Genomic DNA, 23,855 nt, shown 5'->3' on the forward strand with positions numbered 1-23,855 from the left:
AACCAAAAGATTTCTGTTAGTCCTAGACTAGCGCAGCGCTTTATTGTTGTCATAGTCGAAGGTCGTCGGATGGATTTGGCTAAAAATAAATGGGTTAACATCTTGCAAATATATACGATGCTAAAATTAAAAACAATAATAAGAAACGTTAAAACGAAATAAAACAATAACATAAAAATTCTTGAAAATGAATCTAAAAATAAGTATTTTTGAAAATTTGAGTTTAGTTTAGAGTTTAGGGCATATTGGCTTGGCTATGGTGTATGTAGCGGGCAGAGTAAGGCATTTCCCTAAGGGGGATTTCCTTTTATTCTTGAACAAGATTAATAATTGACTTGATATCTCTCTCTCTCTTTCTTCCTCTCTATCTCTCTCTCTCTCTCTCTCTCTCTCTCTCTCTCTCTCTCTCTCTCTCTCTGTCCCTCTTCCATAATTATATTGAAAGTCCATTTTCTTGAAGCTCCTGCACAGTCGCATAGACCCCACACATTTGCTGTAGTGCAGCGCCGGCATCAACCCCAAAGCGTTGCCCTTTGCCGCCACCCCGCCCCCTCAGCTGGTTTGTGGATTGCCGTAAAGCAACAAGCTGTACGTACGGCCGTGCGAGAAGCATATTCTCGCTGTTTTGGGAGAGCATTTCGCCAAGTTGGCCAATTTTGATGGTTGTATGATTTGTTGTGCTGCGCTCGCGTGTGCTGCGCATGCGACAAACGATGACGTCACGTGGGAAAACTTGTGCTCTGCAGTTGGGAGCGCAGCTGATTGTGCTGCCAACAAGCGCACATGGCAAAGGCAATGGCGATGGCGTTGGCGATGGCGTCGCTGGCGACGTAGCCGCTCAGCCGGGGTGCACAGCAATAAACATATTCATTCGTCCATTTGGCTAGACTCAGTGTATACGTCGGTTGCCTGGCGCGGTTCGTGGTGCATTTCGTCTCCGTGTGAAGTGAAATTCGACGGACTTTTGCTGCCACTACTTCAGTTTACGTTGCGGGCTTTTGACCTAAACAACAAAGTTGTAGTCGAACGCGCTAAAATGCTAGCTATACTAGCTGCGCTAGCTGCCCCCAACTGAACTTCGAGGCGAGTCCGTTGCCCATGAAGTCGCTGCGTACATTGCCCTAAGTCCGGAAGTGTGTTGTCCTGGCAACTGCAGTGGGCAGAGGGCAGAGCGCAGAGGGCCGAGGGCCGAAGAAGCGCGTATCACAGACGAATGCTGCTCAGGCGGAAATCGCAGGTATGTCCTAATTAGAAATGCAATAAAATACTGGCGTACTGGTTTATTATTTCATAATTATATCGGTAATTATATCGACTCGCATGCAAATATTCAAATGACCTTTTTGCGATCTGCAGACTATCGATTTTAGTTGCCCCTTGCCGGCTAAAACTCAAGGAACAGTCTCATATTTCTTGCTTTCATTAGTTCCTGTGTGTGCGTGTGTGTGTGGGTTTGTTTGTGTTTGTTTATGTGTGTGTGTTTGCTTTTGTGTGAATGGATTTAGTGCCATGGCAATTGCATTCCGCCACCTTGGCGTCCCTCTCTGCTCTGAGACTCACAAAAAGTTCACCGTTTTATTAAGTTTTCCATTTGAGAGCTGAACTTTTCTTTGTGCTTCGTTTTACTGACTTTTGGCAAGAATCATATATGTATATCTTATATATAAATACTGTATACATTTATATATATATGGCAACTCACTAATAACTGCTTTACTTATATATACATAAATCTCCATCAAATATTTTCTCATACGAATAAATCTCTATCAAATATTCTTTTATTCCAACATCTCGATTTTTGGCAAGAATCATATATATCTTATATATAAATACTGTACACATTTATATATATATGGCAACCAACTTCTAACTACTTTACCTCCTATATATAAAACTCCATCAAATATTTTCTCATACAAATAAATCTCTATCAAATATTTTCTTATTCCAATATCTCGATTTTTGGCAAGAATCATATATATCTTATATATAAATACTGTATACATTTAAATATATATATGGCAACCCACTTCTAACTAATTTACCTTCTATACATAAATCTCTATTAAATATTTTCTCATACAAATAAATCTCTATCAAATATTCTCTTATTCCAATATCTCGATTTTTGGCAAGAATCATATATATCTTACATATAAATACTGTACACATTTATATATATATGGCAACCCACTTCTAACTACTTTAACTTCTATACATAAATCTCTATCAAATATTTTATCATACAAATAAATCTCTGTCGAATATTCTCTTATTCCAATATCTCGATTTTTGGCAAGAATCATATATATCTTTTATATAAATACTGTATACATTTATATATATATGGCAACCCACTTCTAACTACTTTACCTTCTATACATAACTCTCTATTAAATATTTTCTCATACAAATAAATCTCTATCAAATATTCTCTTATTCCAATATTCTCGCTTTTAGCCGTCGATAAATGATGTTTGATGTACTCATAAAATATCTCATTAATTGTTAGCATTTTGATTGATTTACCAATGTCACCTGAGCTTCGCATAATTAGACGTTATCAAATGATATGGCTGCAATTAAACATTTCGTTAATGTCTTTTGGAATTTATTTACCTTTGGCCAGCTGGGGGCTTTGGCATTGTTACTGTACATAATCGACCGTTGGCCATATGCTCAAATGCCCAGAACCTTTCCCCCCATTGGCTTTGCCACTCCAATTACAATGCAAACAGTGAGTGGCTGGTGCGATAAGCTTCACTGTTCCTATTCCACTAGAGTGGTTAATAATGAAGCGGAAGTTTACACTGGCTGTCAGTCAGAAATTATATATTTGTGCATAGTTATTATAAATTTCGGGTTATTGCGATTAACATACACATCAATCAGTTTTTTTTTTTTTTTGTTAGTCTGACGATATTCTTTTCTCTTGATTGGTGTAGACATTAAAGCCAGGATTGTTTCGGCGTAGATCGACATCAGCTGAACTGCGCATGTTTGGCTAATTTGATTAACATTTCCAAGTTGGCCTAATAAACCAAATTAATTATATTACAATTCAAATTTTTGTTTTTCTTTTTCTTTTTTGGCTATAAACAATGCTTATATAAACTCAGTGCAAACTTAATGAATAAATCAGGCAGAGCGTGCTTCAACTATAAATTTATAAAATTCCATCATCATAAATATACATACATATATCTGGAATATAAAGTTTTCTTTCGCTGCTTTATATAGCACCCTTTAATTGGACTCTTGAGGATCGTAAACTGCACAAAATTTATTAACTGTTTGAACATTATATTGTTGCCATATTTTCCGGTCCTGGTTGTGGAAAATTTCCAATCAATCGCCTGGGCAAACAAATTAATAAAATTTTCGCATAAATTCGACCTAATCATTGTGCGCTAACAAAGCAAACACAAATTAAATACCAAAATTAGTTGCCTCCCAAAAAAAAAAAAAAAATAAAAGAACACATACAAAACACCATCAAGAAGCCAAGCAACAGCCGCAACAGCAACAATATTGTGAAAAGCCAAACAAAGCATAAATAAAAAAGTTTCTGTTGCTTTTGCATTAAGGAGCACCAAAAAACATGCTGAGTCATTGAACGGATATTACAATAGAATGGAACAAGCTGCACTACCACAAAGGGAAATTAAATGCAGACATACATACAATTAAAGTAGCTGTAGATGTATGTAGATATGAATATGTTTCATATCAGAGCGTCATGGTTGATTGGAGCTGGACTCGAAGTTACCCTGTAATCCATAGAGAGGAAACACATACATATGCATTTATGTTTGAATTGGGCAGAATTATATGGCATTAGATTATATGGACTTTGGTAAAGTACAGTGGGGTATGGTTGTTAAGCCCATACTTAATGTTATCCTTAAATTATAATTATTAATTTATGTTATATATTCATACATACATATACGGGTTATGACCAGCTCAAAACCTTTATCGATCTAGAAATGCTGTAAAATTTATAATATAAATTCAAAAGGAACTACTGTTTTTTTATAATAAATTCTGCTATGTATTTATTTTAGTTAACCGACTAATACGAAATAATGTCTAAGGGCTGAAAAAATTGCATTACATATACATATATGTTGGTGTATGTATGTATATACATATCGATTTAAGTACATCTACGTAAATACATACATATATGCATCATAATGTGGAAATTCTCTTCCTGTTCGGCTGCATTCCTTTGCCAGTCACATTTTTTGCTAAATAATCTATATACCCACTCTTTATAAATTATTTACTATCTTGAGTATTAGGTGTAGCCAGCCGGCACACGCGATTTGCGTATATTTTTTTTTTTATAATTTAACGCAATGTCTTCGCTCTTACAACGTCATACGTAGTATAGTTGTCCTTGGCAGCTATATAAATAGATATCCAACACCCTAGACACCGTCACAAGCAACGCCAATTTCATTTACATGACAGGAATGACTTTTATTTGCCCACCCCGTCCCTATGGGGATGTCATCCCCATCAATGTTTCGCTGCGTTGCGAGACTCTCTGCGTGTGATTAGTTTTGAAAATGTTGCTCAAGGTTTGTTGATTTATAGTTCGCTGCAGGAAATGTTCCAGGTTGAACTTGACTTGAACAAATATCGTCTATTTTGAGGTTTAAGGTTCTGCATGTGGCACATTCTTGTGGCGTGTGAGTGTGTTTATTTATTATAACAAACTCAGTTGATTTAATGCCAATGTCAACTAAAGAGAATGCACCTAAATTTCGTAGCAGGCAAAGGACTTGATTGAGACTCACTCGATTGTAGCTAGGCATCAAAACAATAAATAGTTATATGGCACTCTATTATTAATTCATATTAACTTTATGTATATATTCATATATTTACATTTTATATTTTATTATTTTTTATTAGATTTATGTAATCATTTTCTAAATATTTTTCACATTTGCGAATGCAAGTTGCAATAAAAAAAGTTTAATGCGCAATAATATTGTTGACTTGTATAGTAAATTTGAGCCAGATATAAATTAACATGAATATAAATCAAGTTCATACATATATACATAAATATATATAATACATAAAACTTATAAAGAAAATTGTAAACACGATCATGTTAATCAAATTTGATTTAGATTTTATATGTTTTTGAATCTGAATATAATTGATCTGAAGAGATTGGGGGTAAGATCTAATCAATTTTGCTATGGTTAAGTTTACATACGCAAATACATACATATGTACATGCAAACATATATATAAGAATATTAGATCATTATTTCCAATGAGATATACATATCTAAAACACGCAAAATAAAAATTAATATTAAATTAAAATCGACTTTCACCAACAAAAATCAACAAATGAGCAAGCATAAAATATATACATACATATGTATGTATGTACATATGTATATTATAATGTTAGGTCCTATGAAAATATAAATCCCCCTTTCCAATTCATGAAAATCATTTGCGAAGGTCGCCGGCATTTTAATTAGCGATTCTCTTAATTCGAGTGGATGATGTAGATGCAAATCTCAGACGCAAGAATACATATGTATGTACGTGTGTATACTTATATTATTCATATATTTGTATAATTATATTTCAAAATGCTAGAAATATAAATGTGAACTAATATATGTATGTATGTATATTTAAACTGGTTTCGCATCTCTAATTGCTTTACCAGCGAGAAATTGCATTGAATTCAGCTCCTAGAGTCTCATCCTGCTGCAGTCAGAGTGTTTTCTTTATATAAAGGAATTTCTCTTTGCATTCAGCAATAGGGGTTGCTTATAATACCTGTGGACAAACTCTTTGTTCAATTGCTTAGTAAAATAGAGCCAGCATCAGGTTTCTTTCAATGCAGGTAGAATGCAAGAGAAGCTACTGTGTACTCCGAGATGTTTTTTATTTCTCCTAATCGAATCCAATTACAGCGCATACGACTACAACCAGTTCTTGTCAGTGATAATAATGCAGTATTCATGCGGTATCAGCAACTGCTTTCAATGCCAAGGAAGTGGAAAAGCTTCGTAAACAATAATGCCATTTGCTTTTCATTTAGTCTACTGTTTGCTGGCGAGTGTTACGTGCAATCTATTATTTTCCAACAAGGCGCAATCATTAAGATTATGAATAGCATATTTGGCGCAGGCTGAGTGCGAACTGAGCTAGTAGCTGAGCAAAGCACGATGTGCTTACGGTATGTAAAACGCACAAGAAAGCAGCGTCAAGCAAAGCAGAGGCAAGCAAAACAAAACGACCCGTCAACAGCTGATGGCAATGGCAATGACAGAGACGAAAAACATTGCAAACGCAACGTGTTTTTGAAAAGTGGATGCGCAGCGAAACAGTGGAAGAACAGAGAAAACGCAATAGCATCGATTTTATATACCCTTCGTATTTAGATATAACATACATAAATTGTTATTAATATGTTATAGTAGAAAAATCTTTGAAAAAATTACAAATACGATCACTGTGATATATATACATACATACATATGTATATATTCTCACTCTTAAAATATTTTTCCTTTTCATGAATATACTTATGCTTCCCTACCTTATTATTTTACTTATTTTTTAATTGTATATCATCAAAGCTTACACACATATACATATGTATTTTTAATAGAGTAAAAATGTACACTCATTGAGAAACGAATCAATTGTGTAGAGAGCAACTAGTCGTCTATCATTTGATTATTTTGCATTGCATCTGCGCTCTTGCTCATCAATTGTTGTTGTGGTTGTTTCGGCTCTCGAAGTCATGGCCGATATTCGGAATACCTGGGGAGGAGCAGGAGCATCAGCGATGAACAGTCATACGAAGGCGCTCGCGCAACAGACGACCACGAAACAGAAGCACACAAAATACATAACAAAACGGGAGCAGCAGTCGGAGCATGGTTAAACGCACTCAGCAGACTTAACGGTAGATAGTGAACAGTGTGTAGGTCTGGCTGCGATGCAGACCAAGCAAGAATAGAAAACGTGAAAAATAGTAATTGTAAATTGTAGATTTAAGGACGATCAAAAGTTCAAGTGCATTGTGCTCGCCTTTATAAATAGTTTGTTTATTAAAATCAATGAGCCAATATCAATAACAATAACTACAAAGTGCAATATTTAATACATACATACAAATGTGTGCAGGCAGGCATAAATGGTGTGTATTTATACATACATATATGTATGTATGTATGTATGTATGTATGTATGTTATGTGTAGTGTTATGAGAATCATTAATTGACGACAATTGAAATGCAGCGGCGGGCGGCGTCATACCAAGTTCTCACAGACCAGCGGAAAGTTTTCTTCAATATTCGAATCGATTTCAGTCGCCAAGTGTCGCATATAAAAATAGCAATTAACAAATTTATGCAACCCACTGTGGCAACGGCTTCAACACAAATGCATATATGTACATATGTATGTATATGGGTGCGTGGATGAGTATGAGTGTTGTGAGTGTGTATATGTTTTGGCACGCTTTAGGTGTGTAAGTGTGCTTTTTAAAAATAAACAAAAATCACACATTAGACACATACATACGAAAAAGAAACATACATACACATAAACATTCAAAAATGTATGCACACATACATACATTGAAATACACTTTTAAAAATGTTGTTGCTAATTGATCTACAGCCAAATGTTTGTTATTTCCTTAGACACCTCACTTGTCACTGACTCTGGCATTCAAATACTATTATTTATATATGTACATATGTACATAAATTTTTATTTTTTATATTTTTGTCTATATACATATGTACATTTGTACATATGTGTCTATTTTGTTTTACGACTCCCCAATTGGTGCCCGCATACAAATATTTTATTATTCTACGCCGGTAGCGACATCATTGAAACAGGCACAGAGGAACGATTGCAAAGTTTGACAACAACTACAACAACAGCAACAACATACTATTGCATATTTCATTCAGCAAGCGTAATCATTTGAATGGCACTGTTATGAGCAAAGTGAAAATACAAGTATCCGAAGTACCTGCACTTTCTAAGTACCTAAATGGTTTTGTGGACTTTGGAGAGCGATATTAATGTTCAATATTGGGATATATAGAACCACAACAGAGCGTAAATTATACAGCACTACGAGGTTTGCTTACATTAGTAAACAGATTTAGATATTTTGCTTTACAATTATAGATAGTACAACAAATTAATTTATTCTCTAAAATATGTTTTCAAAAATAGAATATTTTCCATTTGGTTGTTAAATCTATGGTATTCCAATTCAATTGATAAAACATTTGTGAACATGTGTTTTCAATATGAGCATATATTATATATCTATGTATGTGCAATATTAATCAGATATACACAGCTCATTTATTGTACCTTGGCTGTTTAACTACGCAAATTGTGCAGGATTTGGTTTTCATTTTCGAATTGTAAACAAATTTTTATATTTCCCACGTGTAAAGTGGATACTTGGATAAATTTTGCAATATTTCGGTATATTTATATGTACATAAGTCTATATGAGCAATATGCCTTGTTGATTATATGGAAATAATTTAGGCTTTACAGCGAAGAACTGAAGATATAATTGTATGTGATTTTTTTTCTTTTTTTAATTTTATTAGAAATTCCATATTAATAGATTTTTAAATCTTACTACTTGAATATCTAGTCTATGCAAATAGGAAAACTGTCTTATCTTATTTGCCTAACGGCATTGTTTGTTTGTTGGTCTGTGTAATTCCCTGTAAGTATTTTCAGCTTATCCAATAGAATCAGACAAGTCCATAAATTAATTTAGACAGACATCAATGAGTCAAAGTGTAAATGTGAACGTACTTCTAGGTAAACCACATGTATAGTCTCCATACTTCATTCAATAATTCATTATTTATGAAGCGCATGAAAACAAGTTAGATTGAATTCTCTGTGGGCAATGACTGACTAGGGAACACTTCGACTACTACGAATACATTTTACATATTATAGATTTACATATTATAGACATATATGTATATTCAACTATTATTTGTTAGATGACAAAACAAACTTCAAGGAATTATAACTGAAATCGTCTAGACAGATTCATAGTCCAACGAAACAGATGATATGAGGCATGATATCTAGAAACTTTATAAGGCTAGGCAAGTATACTCTATATTATATGCATCCGCAAATCATCGTAATACCCTGTTTACTCTTTAGCAATGGATTCAGAGCGAAACAGAACAAAAAGAAAGCTTTTTTTGTGCCGACTAACGAGTTGTTGTTGGCTAGCATATGGTACTCATTATTTTTATCTGATTTCTTGGAACTAATCTGCTATGCACAATCATAGCAAACGATGCTTAATAACATGCTCCACTCGTATGCATCTTGTTGTTGTTGACTGGTTTTTCTGCGAGGCGAGATTCGAACAAAAAACTCTAATCTTCAGCAACAGGTTTCCTTTCAGCATTTAAATGTTTGAGAGATCAAAAGATCGCAAAACAACTTACAGAAACTAAGCAATTAATTTAAATTTTGAAATGAAACAAAAAGAGGGTGAGAGAGAGAGAGAGAGAGAGAGGGAGAGATAGAGGCAGAAAAAAGCACAGTCAGGCAGTCCATAAATAAATTTAGCTAAATAGCAACAAATACTTTTGTCACGTTTTTGACTTATTTTAAATGAGAGGAAAAACAAAAGTTAAGTGCGTCGGTGATAAATATTTCTTATGCTTGTATGATTGTGTGCTATATATATATACAAATATATATTGATGAGTATCTCTATATATGTATATGATATACTGCAAAAGTATATTTTTATATATCTGAGTTGTAGCAGTTGCCAAGCGTTTCAGTGCCCGCATAGACTTTTAGTTTTTGTCTCACTGCTTGATTGAGAGTCAGAAATTAATTGCGGCCTGTACGATTTTTGCCTGGTCATAGTTGGCTAGAACTCTCATGCCGCTGCTCGGAGCTCTATATTATAGACGCTCGTCGTCCAACGTGTTTGCCAGGCGCTTATCTGTGCGCACTCGCGTCGTGTGCCGACAGAGACTACGACAACGACAACAACAACAACGACAACGATGATGACGTTGTTGTAGCTGAAGAATCATATTCGTGTGTATAGGTGTGTCTAGATTGTTACCTATACTGGGTGTCAGTATGGGTGCTAGTTATGGTCGTTCGTACAGCTGATTTGATTGGGGAACGTCCCGTCATAGCTGTTGTCTACGCTATTGTCTAACTAGTGTATCAGCTGCTTGGGGTTTTTATTACAGTCGCTGAGTGTGCATTTAAATGCATCGTGAGGATCATTGAAAGTCTGATGTTTCTGGTTTTTAGCTGACAATAACCCAATGCAAGCGGTTCCCTGGCTATTTCTATAAGTACTCGACCCCCAAAGCTGATCTCAGCTAAAAGTGAAACATTTTCGCTATGCTCTTCACAATTCGATTTCAGTTTATTGTTTTTATTTGTATTTTCTTACCGCGCTTTGGAGGACCACACCCAGCGGTTAAAAGTTTGTTTACGTCACGGTTTCATGATTTCATGGAATATTCCGAGGCATTTATGCTGGCACAACATAATCAAATATGAGATCACTTTGTATACGCGTGCCCGCCGTCTCTCGGCACTCAATTGATTTATTTTGATATCAACAACGGTTCGCGGTATTTTGGCGAATCCCTTAAGTGTTTTGCTATTTTCTGAATAATTTGTTGCTGTGCTGTGGCTGTTGTGTTGTGTTTGCGTACAAAAAAATATAAACAAATTATTCCAAAAGAACTTGTAGTTTTTCTGAATACCAAACCAACAACAAAATAAATAAAACAAAGCAATACAAAGTTTTAAATGCAAAGAGCTGATTAAAATAAAGCTTAAGCAATTATTTGCAACTATCTAGCTATCAGTTGGATCAGTCCAAGTATATTGTTCCATGAGTCCAAGGTCCGTGAATTCTATTCTATTATATTTCAAGAACAACTTCATGCGGCACGCTTTTTTTTTTTTGAGCTCTTATTGCTTTAAATTGTTATTTGCTACGAATGGGAAGGCAGAGGATAACTACATAGATATATGTATGTATATGTGTATACATATGTATATATGTATATTAAATATTCCAGCCACACTCGAGCCAATTATGCTGAAATATAACTGTGAGGCTATGTTTATCGCAATCGAGTAAAGTTCTTGTTGGGGTATGGCTTTAATTGCATATAAAGCCATTATCAACAAATAACCAGATCTTCTCTCTCGCTCTCTCAGTTTATGTCTCGCAGGTGTATGGCCAAGCAGAATCTGGTAATTGGTTACAGCCGGCGCTAACCAGTCTGGTTCAGTGCTGACTCGTCTGGCCAAAGCTCTCAGCGAGCTTTGTGAATGTCGCTGGAGCTGTAGCTAGGCCAGAAACTACGCTGCGAGCACGCCCGGCCACATCTTATCATCCAGATCCATTGTAGTTTTCCAAGTGTTCAAATTCGTGCCCTTACATAGACTACATATTGATTTATATTGTTATAGTGTTTATATTGTTAAACTTCATCAGTTCCGGTACTGTAAACATTTATTTATCTCCACTAAATAGCTCAGGCAATTAAAAGGCGTTGTCAGTCTATAAAAATAATTCAGATCCATAAATCTATAAACAAGTGTTATGTCTTCTCGCTGATTGACTTATTTCATCTGGAGTTTATTTTATTTGTTTCATATGTTAGATGAGATCATTTGAGCGTAATTGGTTTAGGTAGCTCGTGGCTTGTGATAGATTAGTATATCCAACTAGTAATTAACAATAGTGGGTTATTTTTGTAAATAATTGTAATAATTAATTGAGTAAACATCGCACTACTGTTAAGAACTGAGGCTGTAATAGAGTAAATTCTAATCGAATGATATGCATACAGTTTTCAGGTGGATTTCACTTTTTGATTCTTGGTGTTTATTACAGAATAGAATTTGATTGAAAATAAATATTAAATATATACACAATTTCACTATGAGAATCCATTTAAATATTAGCTTTGCTTGACATGGAATACAATAAAGCAATATTTTTCTCTATAATATATATTTATAATTCTTTTAAATGTTTAACATGTAAATTGCATTATGAGGCACTTCACATCGTACAATTTTCATTAAAGAAAACACAATTTTGATTGTTTGCTCATTTTGAATGCCTCACATCAATTGACGGCAAGTGTTTCGTACAACTATTTATATGGAAACATTAATTTAAATATTTATTAGAAATTAGGCAGTGACAAAGGAAAACAAACGTTTGCCATTAAACACAATTGAATATGAATGAAATTGAAGTGCCAGCATTTCTTCAATTATGTACAATAAATATGTACATATATAGCAAATCTATTATTTCTATAAAATTCTGGCTGCAATGCTCGATGAATTTGTATATAAATATTTATTTACTCTTTCTTACTTAACAATTAACAATTAAAGACATTATGACGCCATGGTACTAGAGAAGCAGACACAAATGCTCAGCATAGGGGTGAGCCACAATGTAAGCTTATGCATGTGTGAATGAGTATGTGCATCTGTCTATGTGCATCTCTTTTCTTTCGCTTCTGCCTTTGATTTGCTGCTGCATGTGTGAGTAGTCCACACAAAGGAGTAATTTATAAAGCAGTTGTAAGAACTACTTCTCTCTCCCTCTCTCCTGCTCTCTGGCTTTTTACGTCTCCCTTTTGAACTCTTTGTCTGTTCCACACTGGCGCTCTCTCCGACTCTCGCTCACTCACGCACACCAACACATTAGCAGATACAGGCAGGGGCAATTGAAAGAAACTGGCACGCAAGTCATTTAAAGCCGAAGCCATTTGTTGAACTTGATGTCAAAGCGAACTCAATTGTCACGCGAGCAGCTGCAGATGCAGATCGAGCGGCAAAGTGCAACAAGTGAATGTGAATGCGAATGCATTTCAGTTTGTGTTCGTGTCTATCTATGTGTATGTGTGTGTGTGTGTGGTAGAGTTGGTGAATTTATTACGTGTGGATATTCCCAATCGCACGCGTTTATTACGCGTGGAAAACGAGTATAACAAAAAAATTGAACTGATTTCGGTGCAAAGCATTGTAAAAATTTCATAATTAGTAAGTTCAATTTGATTAACTAATTCGTAATACAATAAAATTTTTCACGAATATATGTGAAGCACAGTTCCTAAAAAAAACCCCGTCGCATATAAAAAGTTTAAAATAATGCGAGTCAGCTGCTTTTTTTCGGGTTTGCGAAATGCGATTCATATAAAAATAAATTTTTAAATTAAAAATAAAATTAGTTGTAAAAAAAAAGAAACTTTTTCAGTTTGCCTTCGTTTAACACTAAGTCCAATATTTTGGCAATGTTTTTGCAGCGTAAATTTGTTTGGTTTCTTAATATTTGCTGAAATGAGAATTGTGCAAACAAATATACGAACGATAAGAAATTGTTGTTTTTTTTTTTTTTTAATGCGTGGTTCATGTATGGGAAAATGTGAACTTTTCCTTATCGGCCGCAATGCAAGAAATATTTTGTATGCAAATAAATGAAACGAAAGTTACCTCAATCATTGTGGGCCAGCTTTGTTTGTCTATGTTGATAATATTTTTAGCTGTTAGTTCAGCCACTCCTTTTTTTGATTATTTGATTAAGAGTTATTTATATTATTTGTAAATCGCCAAGTAGGTGTTAAGTTTAGCATTGGCAACTGTAAAGCCAGATGTTTCAATTGTTATTATAGTTTCTGTGTATGCCACAGCCAGACTATTTTTTGCACAGAATTATATACATACATATATACATAAAGTTATATATAAAATCAAATGGCATTGATAATTATGAAATGGTCTAAACTTCATTACAAATTGTATTATAATTATCTCGAGTTACTTTCTAATAAGCTTCTGATTGTAGTCTTGACAACACGGCGTATTCGTGATAAGTTGGCACTCAAGAGTCTCGTGTCGTTAGTTGGTCTCGGTATTGGTTTGATATAAGAGATTCGTATTCGCCTTGGGGGGATTTCTTCTTCTACTCTTATACCTTGAGTCGTTCTTTGTTCTTTGTTGCGTTGCCAACGGACAACGAACAAAGGAAATTTCATTCATGTAAATATTTGGATGCGCAGTATTATATCTTTCAGTCTGCCTGCATTCGACTCTACTCGCACAGCTGGCCAGCTGTACTCGCTCTTGGTACAGTTGATCCAACGCACATGTGACGATCGTCTGTTAGGGGGAAATGCGATAAGATCATATGTCTGCGATACGACGTACTTTGCACAGGCCCAAATAGTTTTAAACACTAAACCCATTAGCACTTCAACGACTTTTTAACTACTTAAGTGCATATTTTGGACAATCTAATCACATTTGTGCTTACTTTCGACTTTAAGTCATTTATTAATCTATAATTGCACATTAAGGTATTAGCCATGAGCTTTGATTTGGCCTGCAACTGATAGCGTTGGCAGCACTCCATGATTATTGTGACTGGGCAACAGTCATGAACTTCAAGATGTGTTCAGTCTAGCCGAAATCTGAATTGGCATGATTATGGTAATTTGATATACATATATACCTATATTATTTCGGAATTTTATCAAAAGATTTGCTTAAAATTCGGTTCTGTGATAGTGCTATAAATGTGAGCATTTGAATATTAATTTTTAAGAGGGATATCAACTGCAATACTTTCATAGTATATGAAGAAGAAAAGTACTCGGGCTTCTGGAGATCTTTCCTAATTCCTCTGAATTGAAAAAAAAAAAAAAACACTCAAAAAGAAATCTTCATGACATTCAGGGTATTCTCTATTCGAACTATTACAATAAAAGCTTTGCTACTTTTTTACTTGTTAAAAAAACCGGAATATTTTGTATATATCAATAGCTACTTTTTTTTCCATGAAATCGCTTGTAAGAAATATTCTGTATATTGATGTCGAATTATATAGTATGAATTTTGTATGAGTATGAAAATGTGAATGCCTGATGAACAGCAGAAAAGCATATATGATGTTCAAGTTTCAGATTTGATATCTGAGCAATTAGCAAGCAATTCTTAAATGCATGAATCATATTTTGACGCCATTTAGTAGTTTCCCTATTGTGAAATAAATTTAAAGAAAAACACATATTTTATAGAGCGCCAGCGTGTGTGTGGGGCTTATAAAGTAAACAATCATAAAGCTATCGATCGAAAGTAGAAGGCAAAGCTGTGGTCAAATTGTAGTGTAGCATGTTTTTCAGAGATGGCGCGAAAATGTATTATTTAGCACAAAAATTAGCGTAGCAATTTCATATATTTATTGATGCGTAATCACAAGGCAGATATGAGCATGTAAATCAAATGAAATCGTATCGAATCCATTAATCCCGTATACGCCGCGTGGACGCTCGTAAAAGTCAAAACAACGGCTTGAGTCTAACTGCCTTAGACGTTATGCGGGTATTTTTTCCGTTGTCAGCTCCTGACCTGTTTTTTTTGTTAGCTGCCGCGAAAACTAGTTTGATTGACTGGAGTACAGTTGCCCCTCCCGCCGAGCACAAACAAAAATTCAATCAAAACTCTGTCCCTGGTCGGCCTGTTGATTTGATTTTATTCCATGCGGCGTTAGCGTCGACCGCGACGCTGATGCCGACGGCGACGCAGGCGCCAACATGCAGTCGAACAGCTGTTTCTCGTTTTTAATAAACAAACCAACGCGCCAACGGTTAGCTCAGTACGCAAAAGACACTTCGTGGATACACATCGCCAGTGATAGTCGTGGGGCACGTTACAAGTGCGCGCTAAACGGGCCGTTCGCCAGAACACAGACCCCAAAACATCAGCTGCCAAAAATATTGCTAAAAACCCTAAAGAAGAAGAGCAAAAACGAAATTCGTTTTACTTCGAAAGAATATAAATGAAACAGAGTAACAAAAAGACAAAATCAGCAAATTCGAATTCCGTTTACTGCTTTCATTGGTCGTGACGTGTGTGACAGTTGGAGCCGTTGAACTTTTGGCATATATGCAAAAGAAAGATCGGCCACGATAAAGAATCCATATATATGTATATAATATACAGAAACATTTGTATACTAATTAAGGCTGTCGCGAAACAGAACTTTGATTCTCAAAAATAAAATTGTGTATACGCACCTGTTTTCCGTTTTGTTTCGATCTGTTCGTAAACAAAATTTGTTCTCTTGCTTCAGTGTGTGTTTAGAGAAAAACTTGGTAGATAAAACAAACAAATAATAAATATCCACTTATTGAAAGCTGCACTTCAGGTAATTTCATGTTAATAGATCATCATTATTATGAGCTATTTTTATTTTTTTTTTGTATGCGGCTGGCGTAGAACAGTATGAAATCTTAAATTTATTCAAACGAGTCTCAAATAACAAAATTGAAGGACCTTGAACAAGTTATTAAAGCGAACGCGAGTTTTTAGTCTTTAAAAATTTCGGAGCTCAGTTGCTTAGCAATTACTGCGAAACCAGTTATAAATGTGTACAAATATTCAAACTGGAGTCAAGAAAAAAAAATATATATTGTATATACATATATGTCAACGCATATAAAATTGCGAATTGCATACCCAAGCTCCAATCAAATCAAGTACATTTCTGTTTAAAAAAAGCTGCACAACAGGAGTTCGCAGTGAATTATTATTGTAATTTATGGCATTTGTTTGTTCCTGATAAAAATGGCAAAATCTGTTCTAGTCAATTGGGTTTGGGCAGCAACACGTGCTTCGCTCAATGAGAGCTCGATTACTTGAAACTGCTTGACAACCATTGATGAGGTTTCAGCGTACGAATCAACAGGGTTCTGGCTTCTAATGTGTGCGTGTGTGTGTGTGTGTGTTTGTGTGTGTTAGTCAGAATTCGGCAGCAATTAGTCAGCAATAGTCAGTCGGCAGCTGGTGCCTTGCTGTGCAGTGCGAAGTTGTATCTGAGCGATATAAATACTATGCCACTGATAAGGGGCATATTTCTCATACCATAGTTCCGCAGCACGACAGAAACATCTGGCCTTAGTTTAGCTTGTTAGTCAGCCACTGCTCTTTATCTTGGATAAAAAAAAAAAATTACCACAAAAATATGGGCTAACCCTGTCAATTAAAGTGTATATTTATTTTATTTTATATAATTTTAATTGAGATACATTCAAGTCTAGATTACAGTTTCATGAAAACTGAATTATATGTAATTTAACAAAATACTGCCATGCAAATATTTCTCAGAAATACATCTGTTTATAATTTATAATTTACCATAAATGAATTAAATAAATAAATAACAGAAGGCTGCAATTACTGACTTGGGAAAGTCGTTCGACTTTGCCTCAGTTCACTTTCTCCTTCGCAAAATATTTGCATATTTAATTAGGCGGACGGTTTCAGATGACTTTAAATCTGATTAATTATGTTTTTGGCATATTCATTATTCAGGCTTTGTAAGAAAACATATTTGTATAAAATATTTGATCATTAAATGAGATTTTCGTTTACCTGTTTCATTCGCAGACAAAACAAATGTGAACCAAATGCGTAGACATTTGTTTTTTGGATAACAATACACGCCCTCACACACACACACGCACACACACAGAAACACACTCACAACAGACACAAATACACACAAACACGTACATGCACAGACGTAACCTACTGTGATACCCTATACTTGAGGGCCATCCGGCATATAGGAAAAGCACGCAGCTACATACCCCTCAGAGTACAAAACATCAAATACATCCAATTGGAGAGCAAATCAGCAGAGCTCAGAATGGACTTCGATCAAATTCTTGCCAAATGCGGCGACTTCAATCGCTATCAGTTTATGATACTCGCACTCTTTGGCTTTATCAATATCATCGTATCGATGGTACGTACGCTTTATAGCTTATATGTGTTCAGCCAGATTGCTTACTGAAATCCGAAAATGAATCATTGCAGCATTATTTCACACAAACTGTGATTAGTTTCGTGCCGGATCATTGGTGCTATCATGAGAAGCTCGTTAACATGACATATAAGGAGATCGCCGACATCTATGCCAAGTTCGAGAATCCCTCCTGCACACGCCTCGCCGACATCAATGGCAGCGTGGTCACAGTCAGCTCGGAGAAATGCGAAAAGTGGATATATAATTATGACTTTGGCTATAGAAGCATGAACACCGAGGTGAGTTGAACCAAAAAAAAAAAAAAAAAAATAAAAAATAAAATAAAAATGATTATAATAATGGAATTGTCATGTAAAATAGCTACCTATCCTAGGAATACAAAAATGTAAGACTTATATAAAAAAAATTGTTGTAATAATTTAAATTTAATGAAGAATAGCTACAACTTAGGCTTAAGTACAGGATTTATCAAGGTGTTGTTTTGTTTATCTGCATTTTACATTTTTTATTAGAAATATATCCACAACTATCCAGAAATTTTTATGATAAATAATGTTTTTTACCAAATAATATTTGTAGTTATAAAGAATTTTAATCAAATGCTTTTAAGATTTGCCTCGATAAGAAATAATACCAAATAGAGCAGAACTACAAATAGGTCTTAGGCGAAATTCCCTTAACCAACATCAGCAGCTATGATAATTTGCTTAACATACTTCAATAAATGTATTTGTTTTTATCATTATAAATATTAAATTCAAATAAAAACATTTTTCGTAGACCCATCAGGTTTAAGGGTATTTAAAAATCAAGAATTCTTCGATTTCGTCTGTTTGTTGAAAGTCACATAAATTGAACTTGCTTTTATTTATTTAATTTATTTATTTTCCTTCCAATCCATCAACAGCTGAACTGGGTCTGTGACTCAGCGTATAAGGCGCGCATTGGCCAGTCGCTGTTCTTCATTGGGTCTGTTGTCGGTACGCTGTTCTATGGCCTGTTGTCTGATAAAATTGGACGAGTGCCAGCCCTGATATTGTCGAACTTCTGCGGCTTTGCTGGCGATTTCTCTACCATCTTTACCAAGAGCGTGGCCACATTTACCCTCTGCCGTTTCATATCGGGTCTGGCGGCCGATACCAACTTTTATCTCATGTATATTATAGGTAAGTGCATGCATAAGAATGCCCAAAATAAAGATTTGATTGCTAATCATCTTCAATTTCTTGTTTTGCAGTACTCGAATATATACGGCCCAGCATGCGCACATTGGGTCTGAATATGGCTGTGGGTCTGTTCTATTGCCTGGGCCTGGTGTTCACGCCCTGGCTGGCCGTGCTGGCCGGGCACTGGCAGATCTACCTGGCCTGCACATCGCTGCCCATACTGCTGGTGGTGCTGTACTATTTTGTGGTGCAGGAGAGCGCACAGTGGCTGGTGACGCGCAACGACATCGATGGGGCCATAATGCGGCTCAAGCGCGTCGCCCGATTCAATGGTCGCCATGTGTCGCAGGCGGAATTCGATGAGTTCAGGCGCCACTGCCAAATGACCCGTGAGATGCAGGGCGGCGATGATAAGAAGCATGCAACGCTGTTGGACATGTTTAAGACGCCACGCATGCGCAAGAACACGCTGATTCTGTTCTTCAAATCGTAAGTAATCCCATGGATAAAACATTGATGTGACACATTGCTCATACGCCGCGTATTGCAGAATGGTCATCACGTTGTGCTACGACGCCGTGTCGCGTAATGTGGAAGGCATGGGCATTTCGCCGTTCATCATGTTCTCGCTAAGCGCCCTGGCGGTGCTGCCCTCTAGTATTCTGCTGGTGCTGCTCCAGGATCGCATCGGACGCAAAGGCATGGCATCGGGCTCGCTGCTGGTTGGTGGCCTGTTCACGGCTGCCGCTGGCATTGCCATCGCCTATCAGCAGCACAATCACAATGCCATTTTGTTGGCCTGTCTGACGATCGCAGCGCGCTTCGGCGTGGCCATCTCGTACGAGTCGGGATCGCAGTATGCGACAGAACTGATACCCACATGTGTGCGCGGCCAGGGCGTGGCTGCGGTGCATGTGGCCGGCTTTGCGGCATCCTTCTTGGCGCCCTACATCCTATGGCTGGGCACGTTCTTCAAGGCCGCGCCTTCAATCATATTGGGTGTGCTCTTCTTTGCTGGCTCCTTTGTATGCCTGCTTCTGCCAGAGACCCTCAATCGGTAAGTGTGTGAATTCTAATTTTTCCCAGCAAATTGCTCAATTTTGGATTTTTTTCGATACGACAGGAGTCTTCCTACCACCATCGAGGAGGGTGAGGTGTTCGGCAAGGGCGAACGCATGCTCGACTTCCCCTGCCTGCACCGTAACGACGACGATGACTCCGACTCTGAGATGGAAAAGTACAAACGCAAGCATTCGCTCATCGATGCCAAGCAGCAGGTGGAGTCCGGACAATACGGCAAGCGCAAACAGTCGCTGATCGATGCCGATCGCGAGGAGCAGGCCCTCAAGGATGCAAAGCATTGAGCCAATCTCTAATGCCTTTGACTAGCTTGTAGTTTAGTTAAACAATTTTCTATGGCCCCTTATAAGCACTACCTAACACTTTCAATCAAGCAACTACAATAACAATAGCCCTAAGTAGGCAGCTGAACAATACTGAATATTTGACTTAATAATGCAGCAGTTATTATTTAAAACATAACTCTAAAGCAGTGCTAGCTGTGTGAATACCTCAAAATAACTATTCAAAGATTACTTAAAATTTACAAACTTTATGCTCACGTATCTGTAGAACATTTTCGATAAATATTTCTTGCTAAAGCACACACACACACACATTTATACACGAATACATATATCTATATACATAAATATATCTATCTATACAAATGTATGTATATTATTAATATAAAATATATATATATATATACACTCATATACGTCTTAAATTGTAGGCCTATATACTTATATAGACTGTAAGCAACAATATTCTTTAGTAACTCATAACTTAAATCAAAATTAAGCTATCGAGAATATTTTCCAAAAGTATGTAGGTTATCAAAGTCGAAATGGGAATCGAAATCGCAAAGTTAACATATAAGCGGCACAATTTCACTTAACTGAATGAATTGAATACTTATTATTATAAACGTTTACATCAATGTAATATGTATTAGCTAAGCATAAGTGTATTACTGTAATATTTAAGCAGAGTTTATTTTGATTCAATGCAAATATAATAATAACTACAATTTTAGAAACAATTTAAACAAATAAAAAAAAACGCGACATGTATACAAATCTAAACAAGATTATTTTTTATTCACTTCTAATATGAGAATCGAATTTAATGGGTTTCATTTGCTCAATTTCCATCGATATTTGTGGGACGTATCAATATTTCGACGGAATATATGGAATCTATGACACCGTCCCAGTAGACCATGTTGCTTCTGAGATAAAAGTTTAGATTTCTATTGGAGCACAAGACAATATCAATTAATAGTAATAGAAGTAAATTCGATTACCATTCACTTACGATTTGCCGCAGTTCGTTTGCCACCAACCGCCGCTGGCATCCTTGGAGCAGTTGACATCGTGCAATAGATCATTGTCGCGATCGAAGGTGCTGAACTTCTGATTTAGGCTCTCTCTCAATCCATCGCCAGCGTCTCCAGAGTATTCACCCAGTGATTGTATGGCATAGCCCTCAGTCTCGTTTCCAATTCGAAAGTTGCTGTAGGACGCGGTTTTGACGCTCTGGCCATTGTTTAATCGTATCAAGAGCTTGTGAGGCTTCGATGACGTCATCTGGTGCAATTTTTCCAGCCCAATGAAGAATTCACTGCTGAAATCGCCAAAACCTTGGGCATATTCCGCCCACCCACGGTTAAAGTTGATTTTCTGATTCAATCGACGCTCCACAATGGACCAGACCTGTTTGTCAGACCCGACCACGGCGCATGGCACCTTGAAAGCCTCCCGGTTCGGAAGTGAAATTAGATGGGCACCGCCAAAGGATGGACACTTGCTCTCATCTTTCTCTTCTTTTTGTTCAGGTTTCTTAACTGCTTCGCTAACATTTTGTTTGCAAATTTTCAGATTTTCTTCTTGCTCAGCGAATTTTTCTTGTAATTTTTTTAAATTCGTTTCGACGGTTTTCAATTTGGTTTCATTATGTTTACATATTTTCAGATCTTCTTCTTGCTTAGGTTTATTAACTGCTTCGCTAACATTTTGTTTGCAAATTTTCAGATTTTCTTCTTGTTCAGCGAATTTTTCTTGTAATTTTTTCAAATTTTTTTCGACGGTTTTCAATTTGGTTTCATTATTTTTGCAAATTTTCAGATTTTCTTCTTGTTCCGTGAAGTTTTCTTGTAATTTTTTTAAATTCGTTTCGACGGTTTTCAATTTGGTTTCATTATTTTTACATATTTTCAGATCTTCTTCTTGCTTAAGGTTATTAACTGTTTCGCTAACATTTTGTTTGCAAATTTTCAGATTTTCTTCTTGTTCAGCGAAGTTCTCTTGTAATTTTTTTAAATTCGTTTCAACGGTTTTCAATTTGGTTTCATTATTTTTACATATTTTCAGATTTTCTTCTTGCTCCGTGAAGTTTTCTTGTAATTTTTTAAAGGTTATTTCGAGGGTTTTAAATTTGGTTTCACTATTTCTGCACACTTTCAGATGTTCTTCTTGTTCCGTGAAGTTCTCTTGTAGTTTTTTATAACTTGTTTCGAGGGTATTCATTTTTTTGTTCTCAAACTCACTGTTTATAATTTCATTATTTTTACATATTTTCAGATTTCCTTCTAGCTCACTGAAGTTTCCTTGCAATTTGTTATGCCTTGTTTCGAGGTCTTTAATTTTGTTTGCAAATTTTTTAATTTCATTGTTTTTCTTTTCAAGTTGACTTTGAAAATTTTTCAAATTATTATCTAGTTTATTTTTTGCGCTCTCCCTTAGCGCTAGTTCAGCTGTGATGACTCTAGCTTGTTCTGTCAAATTGAGAATCTGAGCATCTCTTTCAGCTATAATATCCCTTAGCCGTTGCTCCTTTACTTTATCTATATTTTCAATTGATAATTGTATCAACTTGTAACATTTGTGTATAGTCTCGTTTCTCTTTTGCGAATAGTGCACAAATAAGTTTCCAATCTTTTGTTTTTTTTGGAAACACTTTAATTCGTTTGCTCGATTCTGCATCATAGTTTTAGATTCTGTCGTAATCGTGCCATACAATGCCACAGCTATCACCAATATTAAAAACTTTCCCATTTTAACAACACTTCTTCTTGAGCAACACTTCTTGACGATCGAAGCTTATATACTGAACTGCCAATTGGTTCATTGCGGGCTTAAGCAAAGAGTACTGAAATTCTGCTCAAATTTAAGTTGAATAAATCGGGTATAATGTCTATGTGCATGCCTATGTAACAGGCAGGAAAATATAATATAAATAATATTAAATAAAATCAGTGAGTTGAGTTGAATATATTTTTAAATTTAGTTTGGCGCCAGAGAATCCAAGTCTCTGTGACTGGGCTATACATATGTTATTTAATTTCTGTCAACTTTCATTTTATTTAATACATTTAATTTTATTATTATTTTAGTTCATGTGCTTAGGATATGTTCCGGCTGTATAATGCCTATTCACATGTTAATCTGTTTAGTATTATCAGTATATTTGAATATGCCAGAAATGTTGCTTGGAAGATATCACAACTAGCTCTGATAGTCCGGCTTCCCCATTAGTTCTATATATATTTTAATCTGAGTCGAGGAAATATACACATACATATATTATGTATGTATGTATGTATATATATGAGTTTCAAATGCGAATAATTTTTAATGGGAAAAAGAAATTCAACAAAAAATAAAATAATAATCAACTTAATGATGTATATGTAGATTAAACTAAG

At 35.7% G+C, this 23,855-nt stretch overlaps 2 protein-coding genes across 5 annotated transcripts; one reads left to right on the forward strand and one right to left on the reverse strand.

Moving 5' to 3' along the window:
* Window positions 1-865: 865 nt before the first annotated feature.
* LOC108659589 (organic cation transporter protein) lies at window positions 866-21,237 on the forward strand. Of its 4 annotated transcripts, none has more exons than XM_089256743.1 (7): window positions 866-1,237; window positions 17,540-17,900; window positions 17,972-18,199; window positions 18,829-19,087; window positions 19,159-19,576; window positions 19,638-20,144; window positions 20,211-21,237. In XM_089256743.1, exons 2-7 carry the CDS (start codon window positions 17,802-17,804, stop codon window positions 20,449-20,451), a joined length of 1,752 nt encoding a protein of 583 aa, XP_089112869.1. In that variant the 5' UTR covers window positions 866-1,237; window positions 17,540-17,801; the 3' UTR covers window positions 20,452-21,237. The 4 variants fall into 4 exon arrangements, with proteins under 4 accessions (XP_089112869.1, XP_030238738.1, XP_089112868.1 ...); XM_030382878.2 differs by lacking the exon at window positions 866-1,237 and adding an exon at window positions 6,809-6,964; XM_089256742.1 differs by lacking the exon at window positions 866-1,237 and adding an exon at window positions 12,919-13,135.
* On the reverse strand, window positions 20,959-23,243 carry LOC108659436 (uncharacterized). Its single transcript, XM_018112349.3, has 2 exons — window positions 21,467-23,243; window positions 20,959-21,401 (listed from the first exon to the last, which is right to left on the reverse strand). The coding sequence occupies exons 1-2, from the start codon at window positions 23,203-23,205 to the stop codon at window positions 21,293-21,295; spliced, it is 1,848 nt and encodes a 615-aa protein (XP_017967838.2). The 5' UTR covers window positions 23,206-23,243; the 3' UTR covers window positions 20,959-21,292.
* Window positions 23,244-23,855: the final 612 nt, after the last annotated feature.

The sequence above is a fragment of the Drosophila navojoa genome, chromosome 2 (genome assembly GCF_054131105.1).
Source record: "Drosophila navojoa isolate 15081-1374.11 chromosome 2, UAZ_NAV_1.0, whole genome shotgun sequence".
Classification (NCBI taxonomy): Eukaryota; Metazoa; Arthropoda; class Insecta; order Diptera; family Drosophilidae; genus Drosophila; species Drosophila navojoa.